Source organism: Xiphophorus hellerii, chromosome 13, assembly GCF_003331165.1.
Source record: "Xiphophorus hellerii strain 12219 chromosome 13, Xiphophorus_hellerii-4.1, whole genome shotgun sequence".
Lineage (NCBI taxonomy): Eukaryota > Metazoa > Chordata > Actinopteri > Cyprinodontiformes > Poeciliidae > Xiphophorus > Xiphophorus hellerii.
Genome location: NC_045684.1, coordinates 12,885,839 through 12,912,277, shown reverse-complemented (window position 1 = coordinate 12,912,277; position 26,439 = coordinate 12,885,839). Strand labels below are relative to the sequence as shown.

The following is a 26,439-nucleotide window of genomic DNA, read 5'->3' as shown; positions in this document are numbered from 1 at the left end:
TCACTTTGTATTAAAAATGTTTTTTATATTCTGCTTGCTTATACAGGTGAGCGGACAGGGGATGGGCTGTCACACGGAGTGTGCTGAAGAGGAAGAAGAGACCTCTGAGCATGTAAATGTCACTTATGCTCACATCCTGCTCTTTGTCTTGAAGTTGCTTTGATGCATCATTCAGCTCACAGTAAAGGTTGATAGATAGGGGGGCTCTATTGTAAGGAATGCTTCAAGCTGCACTCTTACAAAAGCAGATATTTTTCTGCTCTGTTGATGCTCCTGAAATTGTCATGCAGGGCCATGAGCACAGTTCGCAGAATTTTCGTTTGAGCGCAAAAGGGAGAATTTAATTGCAGAGCTTTGTGTTCTGCAAGTCGACAAACATCGGTTTAATTGCAGCAGAATCAAAGAAGCCAAAGAATTAGAGGAGAGAAGTGTAAAGGCGTGGAGTAGTCCTGTGAGGAAAGGAAGGAAAGAGTGAAATGTCATGAAGTCACTGGTTCGACACAACCTCTTAAAACAGGGTGAAGACGATTTTTCCCGAGGCTGCTGCCAAAATTAGTGATTTTCTCACTGTTTAATCAATAAAGAAGGCAAAGTAAACATTTAAATAAGCTACTTTAACAACTTCAGCTCTATGTGCTTTATTATCTAGATGAAAAAATCCTAGATAATAAATCTAGATATCTTATAACTGAAGAAGATCTGACTATCAGTTTGTGACCTGTACCACCAGCACCCTTGTGTTTTTTGATTGGCCTAGTCAAATCTGGTCTGAAATCAATTTGAGATGTTGTAACATGACCCTTACATAATACCTAAAAACATTCCAGAGTTGTAAAGCTTTTTTAATTGCCTGATAAACTAAATAATATTAGAACATTTTTTCCCTCAATCTGCTCAGGTTATCTTTGTCTGATTGTAAAACCTGTTGCATGATCTTAAAATTTCAAGTGCAGCAGAAACAGAAGAAACATTTAAGAGTGCAATTGTCAGCAATTATACACATGGTCAAATGTAATTAATTAAAAGTTAGAAAGACAAGATAGACTTATTGAAAGCCCATTTTAAAAAATCATTTGCATTTATTTGTAGGGCTGATCTGCTTTTAGTAGTGGTTGCGTGTAGCGGCGAAGGGTCGCAGCACAACCGTCATCCATCTGTTTGTTCTCCGCTGACCTTCTCTCATCTGCATGCTTTGTTTAATCACCAACATCTGAGCTGCTTGTCAGGAAAGAGGCTCTCTCCTCCACACCGTCGGATGGAGTGATCGTATCATAACACCGCGTTTTAAAGTACGGCCTAATTAAGATGTAGAGCGCACTTTAAAGCTTGTAATCTCAAAAGGTTACAGAATCACAAATTTGTGCTGATGCATTATGCATCATTATGTTAGGGAGCCTTTTGTTGAGCTTTTTGTTGTTTTCGTCCTGAAGCGCAGATGGTTCTAAGCCACGTTTCTGCTTCAAAATGAGATTGTTGGGATTAGGATTTTAATCTTTTATTTCCTTTTTTTATGAGAAAATGGATGCTACAAAATTTAATTTATGGTTACATTTGATTTATCTTATAACTGTCATTTGCTGGCTGTTTTTATGTGTAATAATAGGCTAAATAAAGGGTGTCCAAAGTGCGGCTTGGGGGGCATTTGCGGCCCCTTGACTGATTCTATTGGGCCACAGTACAGTTGATGCAGATAGATTTTTTTTTTCTTTAATTAGACCAAACTATTACTTTCTCCAAAGTAAAACTCAAAGTAATTCTTTTAACAACCATGTTTTTTTTACTTTCTCTTTAATTTCATTTTAAATATGATCACATTTATCAACTGACTTTGACTTAGAAACAGACTTTAGAGAACCCAAATCTGTTTTTTTTTTTTTTTTAACCTTTGCTTGGTGCATATAAGCATTTTTAAAAGCGAGTGGCCCAAATCCTGTTCTTATTGCTGAGAATAAGTAAAATGTTTTTCTTAATTTTTTTTTTATTTTATTCAGGCCCCAAAATATTTGGAAACCAGATATCTTTCTTTTTGTAACACAAAAAACTCTTTCAGTTTTGGATCTACAATGATTTAAACTTCCTTTTCCTGCACAAAGGCTTGCTTCTCTACTTATTTATTTAGAATTACTGCATGTTTAGTTTATTATTGAGCAGTAAAAACTAAATAAATAATTTTTTGTCGTTTTGGCCCGCGACTATTTTTGACTTGACGATTTTGGCCCATGTGACAAAACGTTTGGACATCACTGGAGTAAATGATTACATTTCTGTGCTTGTAGTTGGATTTAGTTAACTGATAATTAGTCTGTTTTAACATGCGATTTCTTCTTTGTGTGTGAAGGAGGAGTGCAGGCTGCAGATGGAGGCGCAGCGCATCAGCCTGTCTCAGATCCACGCCGCTCAGCTGGAGCTGCTGCAGGAAGAGACGGACGCCTCTCTGGACCTCAGACTGCACCCCCTGAGGGAGCAAAGCGGCCCGGGTAAACCCGTCTCTACTACAAAATGCTATCGAGCTGCAAGCAGCATGTCTTTACATTTATTTGTGCTTGTAGTACATCTGCGGTTGTCTGAAGTGTTTGTGCTTTCTCAGGTGGCAGAAAAAAATCCAAACACATGATAGAAGCTGTGTCAGAAGAATGCAGTGAGATAATTCTGGTAATTTTAAACTGAGATATCAGTTTTTAATTCACGTGTTTCCATATTTTCATTAAGTATTTTCATTTACATTTCAGTCTTTCCAGAAGATTTTTGGTAAAGAGTTTTTGGAGAGTGTCAACACAGCAGACCTGTCGCTTATTTCAGAGGAAAGACCAACAACTAGTGAATCCTCCTCCATTGTTCAGGAGGCTAGAGGTATACACACTAGAATTACAACAATAATCTATATGTTTTTCATCTATGTTCACTAATATTTTTCCTTATTTTAACCTTTTATTATTCTAGAGTTATACATCAATCTTTGGCAGGTGAGGGAGAAAATTAAGCATGAACATGATCGTCTCTGTCAGCTTCAAGATCTGCTGAGATCTGATGTGAATAAGGTAAAAATGCACAGATTCCTACACTGCCTTAAAGTTTTCATCACATGGGTGTAATTACTTGCTGTATTCTTGCTGTTTCAAATTCACCAAACAGGCAGATTCTGTTTTGGTATTGCACCTATAATAAAATCATTTCCATTTTACAGTAAAATTATAAGCATTTTTTAACCTAGAACTGCTAAATCTGGTTGTTTTTTTGGATAAATTATAATTTATTTAGAGTCTGTGTTGTTACTCAGCTGTTTCTGTCTCACATAATGCAAAGTGGACACTTTTTTTTAGTAGCAGAGCACTAGTTTAACAGAAAAATTCAATCTAATCTCCTAGATAAGTGAGCTGCAGGTGGCCTATGATGAACTGAAGATCGACAGTGAGAAGCAGCTGTCTGACCTCAACGCACAGCTTGCCACAATAAGCCTTCCTTCAAGCAGAGGTAAATCTGATCACCTCTCCAAAGCTGCTGCAACACATTTTCTCATCTTACCATATGTATTTGTGTTTAGCAAAATGGTGTTTTATCTGGCTCTTAACCTGACTAGAGTTGAGCTCATCAACTCTAGTCATGTGTTTAAGTGTTTGGATTGTTTATTATGCACATTTATTTGTATATTGGATATGTATTGGGGTGTAGGATGTAGATATTAATGTGTGCTACTGCATTCAAACAGAGTTATTAGTTTGGTTCATTTTAACTGATTGAATATTTCTTGACCTACAAATCCAGATATTTTCTAATCATTGTTAAATTATCTAATGGACTTTTCAGCAACTTTCTACATAATATGAAGAACACTTCCTATTTGATTAATTGGCCCTTTGCGCATTCCTCTGTTAGAATCCTCAATTATTTCAAAGCAAAACTAATTAGGGCTTATTGGAGTATTAATTACATAAGAAATGTTCAATTAACCCATGCTTGTGTAAAAGACTTTGGGCAAGGAAATACCATTTTCAAAGTCTATATGAGGTCTAACTCATGGGAGACTTTTAGTACTCCAATGTTTTTGTGAAATATAAAGTAAGTGTGAAAATTCATTATTACAAGGAAAAAACTTAAAATGTCTTAAATTATTTTAAAAAGTTAGGTAGCCTGTATAATTCCCACGTCCTAAAAATTTTGTCTTCACAGAACTTTTTTGTTTTTGTTGTTTTTGTTTTGTTTTTCTTCTAGCGTGACTTTTCTGTCAGGCAAAAATTTGAGTCGCCCTCAGACGTCGTCATTGTTTCAACTCAAAACGGTTGAGACTAGCGCTATAGCTGTCATGGACATTATCAATACATGTAAATAATAATTAAAAGTATTTATATATGTATATATATTATTTGTATAATATACATTTAGAATTATACGGAAATAATATCTGACTGGCTGCTAATATACCGGTGCTAGCTAGCTAGCCTGCTATTTGCGTCCATCATGGGTAAGTGCCTATTTATAGCCAGTTGGCTGGATGAAGTTCATACATTTCTGTGGAGCTATGGGTCTTAAATTCTATACATATTTGTCTTTAAAAGTTTTAAATTTGAGTTGGTGAAACCTGCTTAAACTGTAATAATTGAATTTTTTTATTTTTTATTGATAAATAATAAGTTTGTCTGACAGCATCTCAGTATTGTCTAGTTTCTGTTTTTGAAATTTAACATTGATAGATTTTTTTTATTATTTAGTTAATTTTACAGTTTAAAACAAAATCCCTGAACTCTTAATCTAATGCAGGGGTGTCAAACTCCAGTCCTCAAGGGCTACAGTCCTGCAGCCACAGGTACAAAACACTGGGATGAAATGGCTTAATTACCTCCTCCTTGTGTAGATCAGTTCTCCCAGCCTTGCTAATGACCTAATTATTCTATTCAGGTGTGGTGCAGCAGAGGCACATCTAAAAGTTTCAGGGCAGTGGCCCTTCAGGACTGGAGTTTGACACTTGTGATCTAATGCAGAGTGGATATAAATTCAGCCGCTATTACACCAATGATGCAGGTGGATTTACTATTTACCAAAAACTCTGATTTTCAGCTCAGTGCAGCTGAAAATATGCACAGATGTGCCATTCTCAGTTTTATCCTTCTTTGCTTGCTGATAAAAAAAAATTCAATTCTTTACTGCCTTGTTTCAAGTGCTGCAGTCCTTGAGCTTCTTCTTGATATTGTGCTTTTTTAAATCACTGTTCACTAGTTCATTTTTCACCACAGATTCTCTAAGATTAGCAAATTTCAAATATTACTTCTTATTTTATCTATTTATTTGCTACCTTTATTTCCTTTCCCTTTTTATTTCTTATTAATTTAAATTTTTTATACTTAATCTGTATTTATCTGTGTAAAAACCACAGTCTTATTTCCACTTGCTTAGATCTGCAGGCCAGGGAATCAGACTTGACGTCAGTGGAGCTCCAGAGGCTGAAGGCCGACGCTCAGGTGAAGCAGCTCCGGCTGGAGGAGAGTCACCGACAGGAAATGGAGCGCCTCCGGGCCCACTACCAGCAGCGGGCAGCGGACACGGAAGAGCGCTATGCTACAGAGCTGTTTGTGTTGCAGCAGCGACTGCAGGAAGCCACAGGAGCCCAGACTTACTACAGGTGATCAAACAAAAACATTCAGTCTCCTATTTATTGCCCACAGACATATACTCTCCAAATCTTAGTTTGGTAGATTAGCTGATGTTCTAAAAGTTGGTGCATTTTTCAATCCAATCTCATGTATCAATTTTTATTTTAGTTGCTATATGTTTCTAAAAAAAAATGTAAAAATCAGTAAGTATTTTTATAAAAATCTACGGTCTCTACAGTTACGTTTTCGTAGCTTTTACCACCTCATTTCGGGAGCTGCTTTTAAAGGTTGAGGTTGATTGGTTGGCGACATTTAGAGAACTGTAAAAGGATTGAGGTCCCAACTTCATACAGATGCTTCTGCAATAGAAAGGTATCTGACCTATCTGACGAAGGTCAAAAGTCCAGTTACAAAACATTCAGCAGTGCAGCTTTTATTTATACACAAACCTCTAAAAGAGCCTCTTAAACCTCTTCATATAACTTTGTGATCCAAGTTGAAAGTGTTAAAATGTGAGAAAAAGATGACAGGTTAAAGTAAAAGATAAGCAAATAAAATAGTTGCAGGAATGCATTAATTTGTGCATTCCTGCTTATAAAAGCTGAGCATGCCGGTGGAGGAAAAAGGTGAATATATTATGAAGATTTTTAGTCGTTAGAGCAGTTTTGGTGCAGATCTTATTTGAACACTGTTCAAATCTAACTTAAAGATTTGTTTCTTCTTAATGCCTAAAAAAAATTTGCTCATATTGTGTTTATTTGTATCTCATTTATAAATTTGTCTCAGCTAAGATGGCAGTAGCCTGCACCAGAACTTAAATACAACACAGAGGAAGTTTAACCTGACAAAAAACATTAAGGTTCTTACAGATTGGATTCTAAAAAGACAACCCTCCTCTCAGAGTAAAAATGTTAATTTATTTCATTTGCAGAGACAAACGAGTTTTGAAAAATTGCCAAAAACTAAAAAGATTCCCCACTGCAGTTTTAAATGTTTTCTATTTATTGTCTCCATATTTTTTTTGTCATTAATTTTAAACTGACAAAGAAAAAGGTAAAAGTTGCTTGTCTAAACTACATTTGAGTTTCTCGTTTATCTGAAAGAAATGACATGTTGTTTATTTAAACAGTTATTTGCTGAAGTCTTGAGTCGTCTCTTATTTCTTGATATTTTGTTTCTAAAGTAATTTTTAAAGCTAGTAAGAAAGTTGTGCTCCTTTGAAACAAATCATAAAGAAATAAGAGGCTTAAATTTTGTGAACAGTTCTCCTAATGCTAGGCTATATAGAATTTTATTGTGAAATTTGAATGGTGGTAAATTATTACCGCCATTCTGTTGTGATCATTTTATGAATACTATAAGCATTGTGCATAAAAACAGATTAACTGCTAAAGTATCTTTTCCCTTTGGCTCTGAATTCAAAAACATTATTTTTTCTTAATTTGTAATAAACATGATTAAGATCCACAGGTTGTTCACCTCGTCACAGAATTTACTGTCTTACTGTGGTTCCCTGCTGCCCTCCACTGTTTGATTTTATAACTATAAAATATTAAGTATTTTCTTTTACTGGGTTCTCATAATACATCACTAAAGTAATACATAAAACCGGAGTTTTATGTTTTGTGACTTATAATCTACTATTCAAATCTACTCGGTAGATATTAATGCATAATATTTTTTGTATAAATACTTGATTTCTCATTATTTCCATTCATTCCTTCAGTTTGTGGTTTGTGAAGGTTCAGTTTTAAATTCTGACAGTAGCATAAATATTAGCCTTGTAAACTTTTGTAGTTACACTTCAGATATAGTCTAACAAAACACTGAGAACTTCAGCATTTTCTCAAGAACATACATTTGGTTTCATGTGCAAGGCCTGATATAAATTGAAATAAATTATATAAAATACATGTATATTTTGGTGTTTATATTTTGAAGCAACTTAAGAAGTGTGAAAGTTTTAGCCTGGAAAAGTACTGAATTTGGAGATAAATCTGTGAAGAGACCTTGATAGCAATTTTTTATTCCATTTATTTCAGAAATTTTTTTATCTCCTGATATAACTGCATGTTTAACACCTTAGTAGATGTTTACTTTTGAAGTAAATTTCAGAAATGAATGATGATTGTTGTGCTATTTGTTTTGCAGCTTGTCCAGCACTCCAGAATTCGGCCGTGAGGGGACGGAGGAACGAAAAGAGGAACTAAAGGTCTGGTTCTTACAGTTTACCTCCTCCTGAGCCTCATGCATCAACTCCTATTACAAGCTGAAGATGCGTTAAGATGCTTTGACAGCTACGGGTTGATGGTTAGGGAGGAGTTGCAGCCTTTAGGCTAAAATTTGCCCTAAATCCACATCCAATTGAAACGCCACAGGCAACCTCATGAGTGGACCTATATCTAATGATTTAAAGGATCAGACATTATATAACACTGTCCCGACCAGGCGGACTTATTCTAGTCTTGGAGATTGCATGAAAGGAGGATTCTGTCTTGCGTGAGTGAGCTGCGCTCCATTTAAGCTAACGCTCTAACTTCTATTCCCTCTCCTAGGCTGTCATTTAGCCAGTCCCTTCATCCCGATAGCTTATATTTTAAAGCTCTCATATCTGCACAGAGTTTAGAGGGAAAGACAGAAGATGAAGATGAACGGAAAACAAAAACATCTGAAATGCTGTAGAACAGATTATAGGAGGATATTTTCTAGAGGTTTAACCTTAAAATTGAAGTAAGGGACTAAATTACAAGATTGAGAGCTAAAAATTTAGCTTTTTATTATTTCCGGAAGCCTGGAGAGCAAACTACAATATTTATCAATTGTGATTAGTCGTTTTGGCTCCAATGGGGAACGAATTTGCTGCTACCATTTCATTAATTGTTACTTTTCCTATCTCTCCTCAGGAGCAGAGTGAGGAAGATGTTTCAGAGCTAGACGAAGGGGTGCGCCGCTCTGCCAGGCCGTCTAGCCTGACGCCGCAGCTGCAGGCGCTCAAGAAAGCTTTGCACCACAAGTATGACCAAGAGGTGGCAGCTCTCAAAAATCAGCACAGCATCGAGCTGCAAAGGCTGAGAGAAGAAAGGGAACACTGGGGAGGCAGAGGAGAGAGAAAACTGGATCGTAACGGTGTGAACGGAGCCGGAAGCTCGACGGAGAACCTCGGCGCCGCTGGACAGGACAGACTACAGCAGGAGAGGGTGGAGGAGGAAGTAGCAAAGGTAGTAATGTAACATGTTAGGTTTTAATTAGGGCTGGCGATAAATCAGTTTTATTGTTTAATTAACTTTTTTGGTTTTTGAAGGTTTAGTTTTTGGATTTCCATATTCAAAGTGACGTCATCTTCTTAGACAACTTTCTGTTTATTAATCTTATGAGAACTCCAACACAAATAATTAAAAATTAAAATGAGGAATGTTGAGCATTTTGTGAAGTTTGGTGTAGGTTTGACAGGAAACGCTTAATAGAAATATTTAATCTTAACACGTCTGCTTAGAGTTTTTGTCAGTAGCAAAACTTTGAAATGGTCATGCAAACGAATGTGTCTATTTTGAAGAAAAATACCCACGTCTGGTCAAGTCTGATCCTGATTAGCATATCAGAGCTCTTTTCAAATTAAAATAACCTTTTCTCATTATTTTAAGACATTTTTCTGGTAAAACTGTGTCTTTTTTTCTTATAATTAATCAAAAATTCTTGTAGCCTGGCCCCAATACTCCATTATACAACTCTCAGAAGGGATAAAGAAATAAAAAACACTTTTAGAGAATATTTTCTGTCATTTGTAATTTCCTTTTTAGAAAATAAAGTTAGAAAAATAAATCAATTTGATCTGGGATGAAAAATCTGATATTTTATTTTTAAGCCACATTGCCCAGCTCTAGTTTTAATAAAAATCTTGTATCTACCCTGCAAAAGTTTTGTTGGAATAATGAGAGTAGCTCTATAACTCATGCTGCATAAATGCACATTTTCTTGATTTTTGTGGATATATTTTGGTTTGTAGATTTACTGTAGCTCATGTACTGGGCCACAACAACAAAAGAAGCACCCAAAACATTTTTTCAGCCGTTGTTTACCTCTGTTGTATTTAATCACACAAATAAAAACTTAAGATCATATTTTGTTCCCTGGCTCTTGACAGGCCATAGTTCAGATGTCCGTGGAGTTCGCACAGCAGACTGAGCTGGCTCGGATCCGGAGACGAGCCAGCCAGATGAATAGCTCCATGCAGACCCAGATGGACGACGAGGAGGTCGACGGGGAGATGGAGGAGCAGACTCCCAGGGCTTCCCCGCTTGCAGGTGTCTGGTTAGAGGAGCCGGAGAGAGAGAAACTGGAACGGGAACTGGAAGAGAGGAACGCTGAGATCAGAAAACTGAAGGAGGAGCTGCAGAAAACTGAACTTGAGCAGGTCAGTTCATGCTTTTCATCTAAATGTGTTGTTTCATAGATTTTATGACATCTATCATTAGGCCTGTGGCGATAAACAATAAATCAATTAATCGTACGATAAATTAAAACTATCGACGTCATTTTAATTATCGGCATTATCGTCTCTTCCGGCCTTTTTCTCTTTCTGTTAATGACACTGAATGAAAAAAGGCTCAACTCCGGTGCTCTCCACTGACCCTCCCTTCCTCATTTCCTCAGTGTAAAGCCCAGCACACACTGCACGATCTTAGATCTGCCGATTGTCGGCCCATTTTCAAAACCTGACAGACCACACATTAGCCGACAGAAATCCTAGGTATAACGGTTCCGGACCGGGTTCGGTCCTGCCGTGTGGTGTCCAACAATGGGCACAAAATAATGGCTACAAGTTCAGTGAACTAATTTTAAAACCAGGCATTAATCAATGCTTTACTACAATCTACCTGCAATGCATGTGGCTAGTGTCAGCGTAAAGTCTTGACTGAATGAAAATCATTAGAACCTATTTACGTGACGTTAATGAAGAACAGCTGAAAAGTTACCGGGTTTATAAACTGCTGTTGCAATTTCGCTCCAACTCCTCTCCTTGTCATTTCTATATTCTTTGCATGTTGAATAAACATTAATGTTGTTTCCGCATATCATCTCCAATGTCCGCTGGACTTCGGTCACACCGTGTCAGCTGTTTGGGATTCCCCTCTGTAATTTCCCCTCAGAAAGCGCAGAGGAGAATCCGCGCTTTCTGATTGGCTACCTGTCACATTCAACAGGTGTCGTTAAAGCTCCCAGTTGGGGAAAACTCCTGATTTAGATCGGAGCAGCAACGACGATCTACCATAACACACCACACAAACTTAGAAAGACCAACGTTCTAAGATTGTTGTATGGGGAAAAATAGGAGCAAAAATCATGTAGTGTGAACTATTGCATCAGGTAGTGGGATGTGCCCATCTTCTCTATTTAAATCTAATGATTCATAATATACAGACTTCATAATCTGCACTCTTTTGGTTGAATGCAGTATTTATTTCCACTTTGGCTTTATGTTGTTTAGTTTTTTTTTTCAAGTGAGTTTTTTGTTGATGGAGACTGAAAATCCTTTTTATTTTTGTTTTTGGTTGTTTTGTTTATTTTGTTCATCAGCTCCAGTGTTAAGTGTTCTTTTGAAAATAAAGTGTATCTATCTTTGGCAGGAAATTGCATGCATTATTATGTCATTTCCATTAAATCAGTGTAAAAAGGTCTTCAAACAATATCATCGTTTATCGCAATAATTTTTGAGACAATTAATCGTTCAGCAAAATTTGCTTTCGTGACAGGCCTATCTATCATTAATTATTTAAGGAAGTGTTTTAGGTTTTGCATCAGTTCACAATGCTTCTTCATAAATTTGCAAAAGAATCAAAGTTTTAATGTTTGTTTTTACACAAAAAAAATTAAATTTCTTAGTCTTGTTTTCAGTTTAAATGACTGTTAGATTATATTTAAAGTAAAGCATTTTTTAAACTTCATTGTTGCATTTACTTCTTAAATATTTACCATTTTCTTGAAAATTAAACTACTGTGAATTAAGTTCTGGTAAATAACAACAATAAACAACAGAATATTTCAGTGTTCTGGGCCAGTTTGGGGGATTTTATCCTAAAAACTCAGACCTAACATGATATAAAATGCATGGTCCATATCTTCTCGGAGCAGAATAAGATGCACTGCGGCTGCTTTTCCACTGGGGGGAGCTCTTGTCTGTTCCCGTCTGTCTCCTTCAGGTGCACCTGTTGCCATAGCAGCACAAAGATACTAGTGTTTCTCTGGGCTCCGAGGGAGTTAAATTGTGTCTTTGTGCTCATAAACAGGCAGTGTTTCTACCTATGCACGGCTCTGGCTTATTTGAATTTACTTTTCCTAATGTTTGCACGCGTGGTGTTGCAGTGTCCAGTGCAGCTTAGTTTTCAGCAGCCTGCTTGTTTGGCTGGAAGTTTGAAATGACAGGGCTGCTGTCTATTTTCTCTCTGCTGCCCGTTCAGGCCTTGAAGAAGAAAGACGATGGTGAGAAGCAAGATGAGGAAGAGGAGGAAGATTCAGCTCACGCAACTGTAGATGAAGAACTCAAAATATCAAGAATATCAAGGCAGGATGATGGAGAGTCTTCAGATAAAGATACTGAAAGGTACAACTGTAATTGTACTAAACATTCTGAATGAGGTTATGCACAATTATAAGGTGGACTAGATGTTTAAAGTCTTGATGAACCAGCTAACATTTATTTTATTCCCTTATTTTCTTTAGAAAGTTGCTGTGTGAAGCCAACAGGAAGCTCAGCCAAGTGCTTGTAGACGTCCTGAAGACGACTGCTGCAGCTGAGGAAACTTTAGGCCTCCACATGCAAAGATCTTGTGAAGGTTCAGCTGGAGTGCAGCCTACCGAGTCGAACACACAGACACAAACCTGCCAGAGTGACAATCCAGGCGAGTAACATTATGCTTTAGAAAACACTTGAGTTAACTTTTGGTTAAACAGTGAAGAGTCCAAGTTAACAGCCTCCAGATGGCTGGATGTGTACCAGACCTGTGTTTACTCTAAAATGTTCATTTGTTGCACATTTTAACAGCCTTGCTTAAACACAGAATCATCCAAGTGTATGTCATTTTGTCGTAAGACCAACTATGTTCAGGTTGTGACAGGAAACATGATCTAAACCACAAGCTAGTAAAATGTTGGAAGTTGCACTAAAGATAATTATAGCAACCATTGAAATCAAACTAATGTGTTGCTGGCAACTGTTACTGGAATCTAAGCAACGTTGTTTCAAATGTTGCTTTGTGTACTTGATGGTTTAACTGGTATTTTCTATTTCCTTTCTGATTTCTACATGATAGAACGCACATAATTTTATTGTTTATTCTCTGAAATCAAATAAGATATAGGACAGATAAATTCCACCACAGAATTTAAAGACAGTGTCTCATTTTATCAAATTAACTAATTTTAAATGAGTAATTTATTGTTCCTAGACTCTAAAATATTTATTTTTCTATTAACCAAAAATTATGGATGTCTTGTAAAAGATGTTAACTGCTTTAAATAAAATTATTCTGGATTATTTGTGTGAGTTTATCAAGAGTTGTTTTGTTTTAATCTCTGTTATTCTGTGCCCACAGTAATTCAAAATATATGGGTATTTTAAAAGGTAGTAGATGCTTTAACCCTTGAAATCATTTAATATTTATTTATCTCCTGTAGCCTACCACTAAAATCTTGTTTTTCCACACTACCGAATATATGAGTGTTAATGTTCAGTCACTGGTGGATTTAAAAACATGTCACATAAATGCAAATTAAGTTCGTTGCTTGTTGGATTATATGTCAGCATTTATATATATATATATGCACCTGAGGGCAACGTTAATCTAATCTGTGTTTTCATGGAAATACATTTAAGATATAGTTCAGCAGATATTTTCCAGTTTAAACAAAACATGAAATACATAAACCCGTTAACTTGGCGCTTGTGCAACAACAACTCATAAATGTTTTAAACACTTAAACTTTTTTGGTGATTTATATTTGTAATAGTTAAAATGATTATAAATCTCATGAGTTTTATGTTATACCTGCAGAAGCCAACCATTGTATCCTGAAATCCTTTTTTTTTTTAATGGTTCAGCTGTTTTCTCTAAATTTACAGCCTGTGCAGTTTAGCTGCTAGTCATCTTCTTCTTCCTGTGAGGTTTTATGAAAATAAGAAACTTAATAGCTATAGGTTTATTTCATTACCCACCAAAATGTGTCTGCTGTTGACGTATTCTCCTTCTCCCTTTAAAGTAATGATTAACACCCATTTGCATTCTGGTCAGTCCGGTTTATGAGCGGTACATAATAATTGCTGTGAAATCTGTCAACCTGTTCAGCCTGTACTTCGTAGCTTTTACGTAATTGCCATTGTGCTTTTGTTAATATGATGCTCACCTCTGCAAGAAGACGTTAAGAGAGTCATAATATGCACACATTCATATAAATAAAACATTTTTCTGTCTGATCCCACAGAAACTCGCCAGAGCAGGAAAGCTGGTGCTGACACCAGGTTCTGGTCTGGTAAGTCGGAGGCTGAAGAGGTTCTGGAGATTCCCCAGGAGATGATGGACCGGCTGCTCTTTGGGGCAGAATCGCAGCTTGAGAGCGAGGAATATTTCCTGGGCATCAGTAGACGACTTCAGGCAGCTGTGGAGAAGATGTTGATGACCATAACAGACACGACTAACCAGGTATGAGGCCACCGTTGGTGCCAGAATTCAGTGTTCACCCCTACTCATATATTACTGAATAATTAGATAAGCGCTAAGAAAGAAGGGGATACAGACAAATGAGGAGCTTAATTTGGGGTTATTTGCACACAAATTTTTAATGTATAAAATAACAGGGAATGGTTGTTGTTCCCTTTGATTCCACAATGCCAACTGCATGCTTTGAGAGCACACAGTCTGTGATCTCACCTGAGTGACTTGCATGATGTGAAAGGGCAGAATGACTTCTAGTTTCTGTTCATTCACATTAATATTTCTCCAGCTGAACTGTTCATAATAATTAATACTGTAAAAGATTCAATTAACAACACAGAACCCCAAAGAAACAAACTGCTGCAAGTTTCTGCTTGTATGTTCTTGTGTTTGTGTCTGTAAACAGAAAACTCCAGTGACACATTCAGGCTTTCAAAACATTTTAAAGACCTCTAAACACTGCTGACCCCCCACCCGTGGGTTTGTGCGCCTGTTCATTTGGAGACATAATGGGGATGAGACGGCAGAATGTGTCCAGAATTCACACACAAAAGAGCTGCCTCATTCCCTCTGGTTGCCTGTAGATACAAGCCGTATTTACACAGAGCTTTTTGTGTTGGCCAAGCAGCCTATCCTGGTCCGGACTCGCAGAGCGGCTCCTCCCCCGCAGGGTGTCCATGCAGCGCTCCCGCTGCGTCCCGTGTCAGCTCGCAGAGATGGGGCCAGCTTAACTAGGCCATTGAGCGTGTTACTGTAACTGGCTGCACAACTCATCCCTCCCTCTGGCTGGAATTCATGCGTTATTCACGCTGAAATGGGTTCTGTCTTGGTGGTCTAAAAATAGCTCCAAAGACGGGAGGCAAAGCGTTACTGCTCTTTAGGTGTCTTTAACATCGGGAGTAAAGGATTTATTTTCTAAATTTATCAGAACATGTGTGTAGTCATCTTAGTGTAGCACGAGTACTGAGACAAATCAGCAATACCTGGCAATTACTCTAATCAAACTGATATCTGTTTACTAGATAGAGTGCGTTCACACCATTTATGCTTAGTCCGCTCTAATCAAAAACTAGTTTGTGTGCCTAGAAAGTCTGGATCCTTTGGGGAGGTGTGGATGCACAATTTCAACAGAAAAAGTAAACTCTTCTTTAGTCTGAAAGCGTATGAGTGCTAACTGGACTGGAGTACCCTCCAAAACCAGGAAGCGGACTACAACGCAGGGCATTCTGGGTAAATACAACCAAAACAAACATGTGAGTCGAGTGCCAATGGGAGAAATGGCTTGAAGACTTTTACTAAGGACAAAAGAGAATTTCTACAACGTGACAACACTTCATCTTTGTTACATTAGCGCTCAGTGTCTTCTTCAGAGGTTTTTGTGTTGTTTACTTCAGTAGTTCTTGGTGGAGCGCCACCACAGGCGAGGAGGTGAACATGTTTTTATTCCTTTGAGTGTGAAACGGAACCACAACAGCTGAAAATTTAACAAATGTTGCAATTTCAAATAATTAAATATATTCTGGATTTACAACTAGGCTTGTCACAATAATCAATAAATCAATTAATCGCATGATAAATAAGCTCAATTATTTCCATTGGCGTGATGTATTGTTTATCTCTTCTTTTCTGTCTTTTTACCAAAAACTAGTTGACAAAAATCTTCAGTTTGGTGTTTTGGTCTCAACTAGCCTTTATTTTGAAGGACAATTTGTTTACAAAGACTTCAAAATTAATTTTGTGGTTTTGTTTGATTATTTTGCATATTTAAAATGTCTTCCAGTTCCAGTTTTAAAAGTTCATTAGAATTTAAAGTTTACAGATATTTTAGACTGTGTTCTTGGATTATTATTTCGCCATTACCATCATATTACTTAAAAATGTTATAAAAACAACAATATTATTGTTTATTGCAATAACTACTGGAACGATTTATCATCCAGCAAAATTTATCATGACAGGCTATATAGCTTACAATAGCTTGTTGCCTATATTACTATAACCTATAAGTAAAAATTATTTAAAACATTCAAATTATATAATTGTGATTGTTTGGACACTGTGTGGAATAAGAAGATATAATCTGTGTTTCTTCAGCATCATATTTTGGTGAGTCTAGGAGTAACTGTTTTTGAAGGTTAAAGGTCAAATCTGATTTGTTTGAGTGCACAGAGATTTCTTGGTGTATTTTATTTCATTTCTTGCTGTTCTTGTAGAATATTAAAAATTCAAGATAATTCTGACATGAACATATTTATTTTCCACAAAAATTAACAGCTTATAAAAAGCCCCAAAATTTCTAAACTTAGTAAATTCTGAAATCGCATGTTATTTCTTTAAAATATGATCTCCTCATTTTAGATTACATCTAACAAATCTTCAAGCGAACATCACTGATGGCACAAGAAACGTCTAATCAACGGAGCCTCTAATGGTTCCTTCATTGATTTTCCTGCTATTGATCTGCTGTACATTAGTCTTGTCTGTTTGTTGTTGAATCACCAAGTCATTAACAGAGACATGCAACAAGCCCAATCAGGAATGTTAAATGTCTTTGTTGAGCCATGGCTTGTAAATTATTTGCCCTTTGGTAGGTGTTTGTTGTCACTATTGCTCACCGCTGTTTCCTGCCTGGGCGAGATAGAAATAGTTTGTTAGACAGCAGGTGGAGCAGAACAGTGGCTTAGATCGTCTTAAATTGTTATTTTTTGCTGCTTCAGAGGGAAGAAAATCTGGTTGGACAGCTTTCTGTGAAATGGGCGTGTGCTGTCTGGTTATTTGTAAGCTCGATCTGTTTGCAAATGTACCCGGTCCGCTGGTCTTGAGAAGGATTGAAGCCACACCTGATTTCTCCTCCCACTTTTCTGGATAGGATCCTGCTGTGTGTTTTAGAGTAGGAAGTAGGAAAACGCAGAGTCTTCTCACAGCTACGTGGCTTTTAATCTGCAAGCAGAAACATTCTGGTGACCTTACTGGTTGTGTTGATTGGTAATGCAAGGAATCTTTGAAGGAAGTAGGGCGGAAGGATAAAGAGAGTGAGTGACTTTCCGATCTGAGCGCTGTCATTACGCTCTCACCCGGTTGACGCCTGGGCCGGTCAATTAGAAGGGGCCCCTGGGAGGCTCCCATTCAGGTCGGGGCTGCTGCAGCGTCACGGTATTGTTAATGAATCTCCAGAGAGCAAGAGAGAAAGCCGAGAGAGCGGAGAGCAGAGGGAGGTGTGAGCTTTACTGAGCGGCGTAATATGGTTTCACTCTGAGGAAAGAAGGTCAGCGACGACACGCAGCGAGGAGCGGTGAAAGGAAGAAATGCTTTGCTTTTCGTTTACCCGCCTTCAGCTGTGCTCAGGAGTGGATTTTAGCCATCCGGACCTGGATCGGACTTCACCCTGCTGCCGAGGATGACACTTTATTGCAGGACTATAAAACTCTCCCTTTTCCTGAAGGATCTTTATTCTCAAAGCTCACCTGACGCTCCGTGTGATTGAGATGATGTGAATGTCACCTTCTCCAAACAATGTTTACTCTTCCTGTATGTGTGTGCAAAACACATAGAGACAGTTGCTTGGAGCTGTTCACAACATATCTCCCACTGGACTTTATTCCCCATTCGCAGCGAACCGGCTGAGCCCGACGGATCACATCGGATGGAAACTCCTTTTTCATGAATCTGGGTAGGAACTCAAAAGGCTGGAAGTTTTGCCCGCCATGGATTCCTACCGCTCCTACTGGAACTCAAGCATGCAGAGAAGCACGTGGGTGGAGGGGGAGGACCAAGACGTGTATGAGGTGGAATCCCGCATACCCCTTCCTCGACCCTTCCCGCTGTGCAGCACCTTGAACACGAAAAACGCTGTGGTGGTTCAGACTCAGATCTCACATGTCAACCACAGGACTAATGGTCACCTTCTTAAAGTCGTATCAAAAATCTCCCTCCCCACTCCTCCATATACAGTAAGTTTACTACCAGTCTGCTGCGTTAAATTATAAATAAGTTGAGGGATTGTGCATTGTTTAACCAGCGAGTGCGGATGAATGTTTCATAGGTTCATTTCATGGCCCATTTTCTGCAGCTCAGGTCCAAACATGCACATAGTTGTGATGTAAGATGAATGTGTCTCCATGTAGGCACTCAGCAGCACTCCTGATTCATTAGGTGAAAGATCGTATGACTTCTCCTCTGTGGCAGGTTCACATTACCGCTTCCCAGTTCTCACATCATCACAATAAGACCTTTGCTCAGGGAGATATGAAAATCTATGGAAAATGAGTGCGCAGGCGGTTTATGCCGGTTAAATACAATGTTTTCCAAGTATTTTTATCAGGAAAAACGTTGCTTCTGTCACCTGACTGACAGGTTTTATGGTGCAGATATGGTTAAAATATCCGACTGCAAAGCCGTTAAATCGGCACATAACCTGGGTTTGTTATAGTTTGTAAAACTGCTTTTTTGTTTGAGGCGGTGTTATCTTGATTATCATGAGACCCTTATGCTCAAATTCCAATAACGGCTTCACCAAAATATATTTTTGAAGGTGACAAAATGTCAGCTGACCATGATGAGATTGTTTTTGTTAAAGATGAGAATAAAATGTTTACAAAACCTTTACAGTTAAAATACAAACATTTTTTAGTTGATATATTTTAGATTAATGTCTTTATGGGTATTATATGACTTAAATAGTATAACTATATTAATTTTCATCTGCATATTTCTTCGATGGATTAGTTTAGTTGTTCACGAATGAGGGGAAAAGTTGAACGGGAGACCAATAAACAGATTGGTTGATATTTCCTAGGACAAGATTAATTTTGGACAAACAATAAAAGCAAAACAAATCAATTTAATTAAATATGAGGCAAATCTACTGGAACTGTTCATGAGAAGCAAAAAGTGGAATTACAATTAACTTTTTCTAGTGATTTAATCAAGCAAAAATAAACACAAAGCTGATGATTATCAAAAACATTGGAAAACAGTGCTTTCTTCCGGAGCTGCAGGTGGCTCGTTGGACTGTCCATGATGACGTTGGGCCATCATTGTGGACGTTTTAAATATTAAAAAGACCCAAAATTGTTTCTAAATTTAGATGCAGTAAAAAACTTACATTTTCAACAGTTTTCAGTGTATTCCTACAATATTTGTATTGAATTCCTATAAAGAATGACAGAAGTACTAGTATTATGCTTTCAAATTGGTTTTTAAGTTGAAATCTGGTGTTTTTTAAAATTTTGCATAATTTTCTGTTGCACAGAAAAACAATCCATCTTTACTTATATTAAAAATTGTAGGTAAAATAGTGGTTCTTTAAAAATGACAACAAATCTCCTATAGTAGATATTTACTTGTGGCTCTAAACGAGTTTTTTTACATTAATTTGTAAAGGTTGTTTGGATTATTACTGCTTCATTTACAGAGTCGATTATTTGTTTATCTCCTGCTGCTGTTTCTGCCGCTATGCGTTAATCATTAGCTGCTGAACCTCAGCTTGCATATTTTATACTTACACACTTTGAATGGAAATGACTTCAATAGATGTCAGATGATGGGAATATCTGCAATAATCGATTAAATATTAATGAACCCTAACTATAGCATTAAATTGACTGGTGTCGGTTTCAAAGATAAAACATTTGTGGTCTCTAAATTCCCGTGTTGTGTGACACTGTGTCCTCCGTCTTTCGCTGCAGCTGGAGCATGCCCGGATGACCCAGACTGAGCTGATGCGGGAGTCCTTCCGCCACAACCAGGAGATCACGGAGCTGCTGCAGAAGCAGGAGGAGCTGCAGGAGAGGGCGATGGAGGAGGCCCGAGCCCGGGAGCAGCTGGCTCTGGAACTCCACCGTGCTGAGGGTTCGACTCTTACTTTTTATCTGAAATAACAACCAGCTTTTACTGAGGAGAAAAGTTTACATCAAGCATGAAGAATACCCAGCTCCCAAGGCTAACAGTTAATTTCTTACTCACTCATTGGAGTTTCATCCCTTCACTCTGCTTTATTTTCTTTGCCGTTGAATAAATTATGGGAATACACTATCATAAAAATGATGAAATGTTTTATATAATCAGATTCATTTGGATTTTTTCTAATAGCTTTTTTAAAATCCTTTTTCCATTGATTATTGCTGTTTTTAATCCACTTTAGGAAAGTTAACTCTTGAGAAATAATGCAGATTATGAATCTGAATTTTTTAAAAGTTAACTATGAATTTGTAATTAATTATGTAGCAGCTGGTCAGAAATTGATCAGCTGCACCAGATCAATTTCAGACCCTTTCTTTGGTTTTTACATGCTGTTAATCCCACAGATCAAGAATATTTCCTTCTCTTTCGCTTTCAGATGGACTTAGCAGCAGTGACTTTATGGCTCTTTCTAATCTTAACTTGTCCTTTATAATACTGGGATCCTGTTTCTCTGTTTACTCTGTAATCTTGTAGAGGAGCACTTCTGTCATAAAATCAAATAGAAAGCTGTTCAAAAAGAATAGAAGGCTGTAGCTTTTGCTTAAAATATTTTATTTGTATTAGAGCAGTGTTGTGAATGATCACTTTGGTGTTTTTGTGGAATAAGTTACACTGTATTCCTTTAAAAAAAAAAGTCCCATGTAAGCCAAATCTTGAAGTGAAATGAAAACTGATCTGAATGTTGAGCTTTGACGCTCCATTAACTAGTTAGGAGTGCTGTGTTTCCGCTGGGCTTGTTGCACAGTGATCTGAAAGAGAAATATCTGCTCCATTGTGCTGGAAAATCAAGTTAAAACTCCAGGGTGTGGCATTTTCAAACTGGTTTTGAGCTTTAAATTGAGTTTAGCCTTGAAAGAGGATATTTATTCTTACAGATGGAACATATTAAATGTCACAAACATGACCTGATTAAAGCACAGGATAATCAGATACTGTGGCTGATAACTAAACTACTAATTAAGTACATTTGTAGTTTTCCAACACCGCTTTCTGCAGCTGGTGGATGATGTTGTTTTTAGTCTTGAATTACTTACATCGGACACCTGACAGAGATCCCTCCCAAGGCAAACTTTGCATAAGTCTTTTGTCCTGTTGCCTATTAATACTCCTGAAAACTGAGGTGTGATAGCAGGCAGCATATTTTATAGAAATGAATAACAACTAGCAGTTTTGTACTTAAAACTAAAAATATGATTGTACAAGCTAGTACAAGACAAGAAAAAAGTGAATTATAATTTTTCTTTTTTTGCGAATGTGTATGAGTTGCTGCTTTCTTTCTAAGCGTACTTCTCTTGCAGGTCTCATAGATGGCTACACGGGAGAACGAGCTGTGCTGGAGGAGCGGCTGCGTCAGAAGGAAGAGCTCCAGCTGAGCCTCGAGCAAGAGCTGCAGGTGAGCTGCAGGGAGGGGGAGACACGATCAAGTAAATGACATGTCAGTGTTCCCCCAGAAAACTTGCTAAGCCTGGTGCTAGGTTGTTGATCCAGTGGCCCGCCGTGTTTTTGAGTTAAAAATGTCTAAAGTTGACAGAAAATTTGAAAATATCATTTGAAAGTTATGCATTTTTTTTGGAAGATTTGAAGATTAATATCAAAGGAGCAACTCTAAAGTCTTAATAAAGGCAATCATACATTTAAAAAAAAAAAAAAAGTATGATTGCACTAACTAATAAATTAACAATGCTAAGCCTAGCGGGGGCTCAAACATAGCCTGGTGGCCCACCAGGCTTATAATACACTGAGGGAAACCCTGACATGTGATAACTAAAATGGTGGATGTATAGCTGCTGACATACAAGGATCTTGGCAAGAATTCAAGATTTGCATAAATACAGAACACCTCGAGTCCAAGAGAACTAAGTTTTAAACACAATGTGCTGCTAAAAACGGCACTAAATAATGACATTTGATTTTTATTTAACTTTTACTGAAATATTTTTCGCTGGATAGCTTGTCAAATTGTGATTAAACTGATAGTCATACATAAATGCTATTGTACTTGATACAATTTTGCATTTCTTTAAAAAAATGTAAAATTTAGCTGGCGACAAGTTCTGTTGAACTGGATGTCATCTGATCCTTTGCTAAAGGAAAGCAGATATACAAGCCCAAGTGTGATTACATCACACAAAAAAAACATAATAAAGAGTGAGTAGGACATGTATTAAAGAGCTTTATTTTGCCAAAATTGGTTTATTTATTCTTTAACTTTATTTTGTTTAGTCAAAAAGTTACTTTCTCCTGCCTGCATTTATTGCTATGCTGCTTTTGGCAGTTGGTGGTTGCCGTAGCAACCAGTAACTGACAGCTTGTCCACTTTTTCTGTTGCCGTCGGTAACAGTGGGGCAGAAGCTTCTGGTCTAATGTTAGCCACAAGTTTTATCTTCTCTCTTGTTAGAATAAATACATAGAGCCTGAGTGTGGCATTCAGGTCTCAAAATTAAAAATCATAACAAAACAAATGTGACAAAATCTCCTCCGATATTATCAGATTTGTTTCTTAGATTCTAAATAAATCAGATTTTGACTTTTCAAGCAGAAAAAAAACGTGACATTTTCCTTTTTTTTTTTTTTTTTTTGAGAGTCCGACAACATGTGGCAGCAAGCAGACAAATCTCAGCTCCTGATATATATTTTTTATTTCCCCCTCAGGTAACAAGTAGCCGGCTACATGAGTTGGAGCAGGAGCGGCTTCAGATGCTGGAGGAGCGCGAGCTGCTGTCACGGCAACAGGACGCCATGAGGGAAGAGGCGGGGCCACGCGAGCTGTGTACGTATCACCTCAACGAAAAGGGGGGGCGTATTATATTAACAAGGCTGTGGTGTATTGACTCAAAGTTACCTTCTTTTACTTGCAGCGCAAAGGGAAAAGTGTTTACTTAGCTTTTAGACAAGATCAAGAGTTAGTTATTTACAGTGACATGTAAATTGTTAGTTGAATTTTAGGCGAAGCCTGTGAATCATTCACCTACAGTCAATTAGTTTCAAGATTTTTCTACAATTTTCACTTAAAGGATTTGATTTAATTGTGGTTTCTTCAACAAACCTCATAGTAATTATTTTATTAGTTCTAAGTTCCTTTACTTCAAATATTTTATTGCTTTCATTTAGAAAGCAGAATAAGCAATGGTTCTACCAGAAACATAAAGAAATACTCATATTAGGGCTGTTGTAAACAAATATTTTAGTAATCAAGTATTCTATCGATTTTTCTTACAGTTAATCAAGTAATCATATAAGAAAATTTGATAAAATAAAATATTGGTAAATCTAACATGACAGCAGTGTTACTATTGGATATCAACATCAGTCCAATTTTTCAACAAATAACTTTTCTGTAGTTTAGAAAGTTAACTTGTAACTATAATAGCCCACTTTATGAGTTCACCTGAAGAAAAGTTATTAAAAAAATCTGAAATTATACTCAATTTAATAATAAAGAGGCAGGCTCATAAATACACTTATAAAATAATAAATATACTCCAGCTATTAGTTTATCTATTCATCTTCAGTGAGTGTAATAGATGAACTCTCACCTTTCCCAGCCATTTATAGCTTTTGTGTCCATGTTAGCGATGGGATTTGACATCTTCATGTCGTATATTTTAAGGTTTTTCAGTCTTTTAATTTGACTTTTCTCAGGAGGTAACGTTAATTTTGATGTATGGTTATGCTAATTTTACACTATATTGCCCCCATTTAATAAAAAGGGTGTTACTTCCTTACATGTTCTCATGAATGGTGAGTATTCTGCTATTAAAATCATAAACAAGGGCTTCTTCAATACTTTCCTCCTCACATCACTTTTTTTCTGCAGTTTTTAGGGAAAAAGAAAACCTTCCTTTCTTCACCTTTCCTTCATTCTGTACCTGACAGTTTTCCTGTTTATGGCAAAAGAAACCAGAGCATGTTAAACTCTCGTGTGCTTTCTCATCCTCCTGTAGGCCTAGTTGAAGCTGCAATGGTTGCAGCACCTGAAGCAGGTGTGTCCACTTTGAGCATGGCTCGGTCATGTCTCTGTCTGTCCTCATAAGTCGTCTGGCTGAGTGATGGTGCATCTCTCTAACCCTTGATCCAGCAACTCATCGACACAGCTTGAAGCTTGCTTGCTTATGGGCTCACATACTCACTCAAAACAGTCACTAACCTCTGCTGCAGCTTTGTGTCTTGACTGATTCTTGTCCCGGAGTCAGTGTTGGCATCCGCTTTAGCATGATGAAAACAATCTGTAGGCATTTGTACACTGCTTTGCAAAATTATTTGTAAGCTTTTCCTCATTTTATCACATTACAGCATCAAACATCAAGTAAAAATCAGAGCTTCTGATGTTATCCTTAGAGATTATTTTTACAATAAACCAGTTAGTAATAGGACAGTAAAAGATTTTTCTGTTTTAATTAATTTTTTTTACAGATTTTGCATCAGGTGAAGCTAAAACTGTCACTTTAGGAGTTTTGGGTAGAACATATTTACAGACAAAGTTTTTTTTTTTTAAATCATAAATGCAAAATGTGTTTATTTTTTACAGTTTGGGCTTAATTACTGCTTTGAGTAAGTTGTTCTTTCATCAATTAGTTTTTTCTTTACTCCAGTTAACAATCGATTACTAAATTAGTTGACAATTATTTCAATAATCGATTCATCATGATCAATGCGATGAATAATTTCAACCCTACTTGGAAGCAATATTTAGTCGTCTTGTTTATTTCAGGTGCGATGTTTTATACTTGATGGAGAAAGTTAATAGACAGGAAAATGTGTGGTAAAAGATTGTTACAATTTCACCTTTTTCAAATATTTTGCAGCCCTAATCAATCACATAAAATCCTAATAAAATAAATCAAAGTTTGTGGTTGTAAGATGACAAAAATGTAGCAAAGTTTAATTTTATGAACAATTTTGCAAAACACTTTACATCATCATGTCCTCGCTCTTTTTGTAAGCATCTATGCTGTTTGCAGCATTTTTTTGAGTGAAATGATTGGCTGTTCAGGAAGAACTCTCCTCGTTAAAGCTTATTAGGCATGGACAATGCAACATGTAAACTGTGTGTCTGACCTGTCATTTTGCACTCTATCCTCCTGTCACTGTGGCACTAATCCTGTGGGGTTTTATCCAGTGTGGGATATTTACTGGTGGCAGCAATGGGCGAAGAGATGCTGGGAATCATGGGGGTTAATGACTGGTAACTGGGTTTTGTGTTGGGAACTTGACTGAGATGTTGGAAGAGTTTGATGTCTGCCATTTTTTCAGACCTTGTTGAAGTATTTAGAAACGGATAAGACAGATGTAGACAATGTCAAAAAGCAAAAGCTGCATTTAATCTGATTAAATGTCACCATCTTCAGACTCTTCAGTTCCATCTCAGATCTTAATCTCGGTGTTTCTCTGAGAAGCTAGCCAGCTGGTATTAATGCCGGATGTTCCATCCGTCCTCACAATGTCGCGCAGACCTGCTGGAGGAAACTGAGAAGCTGATGAAGGAAAAGGTGGAGGTTCAGCGGCAGGCGGAGAAGGAGAACACCGACCTGCTGAAGCAGGTGAAGCAGCTGGAGGACCAGCTGGAGGAACAGGAGAACAGAGTCATCGAGCTGGAGCATTCCCAGACGACGGAGACGAGTGACCTCAGGCAGCAGATTCAGGCCCTGGAGAAACAGCTGGAGAAAAACAAGAAGTTTCTCGACGTAAGCAGCCAACAAAATATACATTTTGTGTTAATATTATTTCACAAGAGTTAAAGCTGTTGTTTTAGTTCCTGGTTTTGAATGTATTGCCAGATCTTGTGTACAAAGAGTCTCCTGAAAATGTATGTAGTGGAGAATTACTGATTTATAAGCCAGCTGATTTAACAGCACTGATTTCCTTAATTGTGGGAGATCGGTGATTGGACGATACTTACATGTGAAGCTGATCTTATCCACCGATCTTATTTACCTTGGCAAAGGTCTAAAAGCCAACCACTGCCCTTTTCTGCTCTCCCTGACAGATCGGCCGCTAACAACAGTCGTCCTACTGCTGCCAATTCAACTACTATCTTGTTATATTTATCAAAATTTCAGACAAAAAAATTTGTGTAGGCATTTTAAAAGATCAGTAATCGGCAATTGGTCAGAAAACTGCAATCTGTGCACCTTTAGTGTGGAGAACTGCTTGAAAAATGCACCACACACATCATAGTAATCATTTGG

General features: G+C 37.3%; 1 protein-coding gene across 8 annotated transcripts in view; it reads left to right on the top strand.

The window, feature by feature from the left end:
• Positions 1 to 26,439, top strand: part of akap9 (A kinase (PRKA) anchor protein 9) — a 95,489-nt gene that overhangs the window by 26,041 nt on the left and 43,009 nt on the right. For 6 of the 8 annotated variants that reach the window (XM_032581333.1, XM_032581334.1, XM_032581330.1 and 3 more), the window contains 18 exons: positions 47 to 112; positions 2,339 to 2,477; positions 2,588 to 2,652; positions 2,730 to 2,850; positions 2,941 to 3,038; positions 3,366 to 3,471; positions 5,389 to 5,614; positions 7,737 to 7,797; positions 8,489 to 8,803; positions 9,727 to 9,996; positions 12,041 to 12,183; positions 12,303 to 12,481; positions 14,061 to 14,278; positions 19,978 to 20,140; positions 21,550 to 21,644; positions 22,904 to 23,021; positions 24,196 to 24,234; positions 25,703 to 25,935. In XM_032581333.1, coding sequence (XP_032437224.1) covers positions 47 to 112; positions 2,339 to 2,477; positions 2,588 to 2,652; positions 2,730 to 2,850; positions 2,941 to 3,038; positions 3,366 to 3,471; positions 5,389 to 5,614; positions 7,737 to 7,797; positions 8,489 to 8,803; positions 9,727 to 9,996; positions 12,041 to 12,183; positions 12,303 to 12,481; positions 14,061 to 14,278; positions 19,978 to 20,140; positions 21,550 to 21,644; positions 22,904 to 23,021; positions 24,196 to 24,234; positions 25,703 to 25,935 — 2,655 coding nt within the window. The remainder of the gene's footprint in view (positions 1 to 46; positions 113 to 2,338; positions 2,478 to 2,587; positions 2,653 to 2,729; positions 2,851 to 2,940; positions 3,039 to 3,365; positions 3,472 to 5,388; positions 5,615 to 7,736; positions 7,798 to 8,488; positions 8,804 to 9,726; positions 9,997 to 12,040; positions 12,184 to 12,302; positions 12,482 to 14,060; positions 14,279 to 19,977; positions 20,141 to 21,549; positions 21,645 to 22,903; positions 23,022 to 24,195; positions 24,235 to 25,702; positions 25,936 to 26,439) is intronic. The other 2 variants (XM_032581332.1, XM_032581336.1) reach the window with 1 other exon arrangement.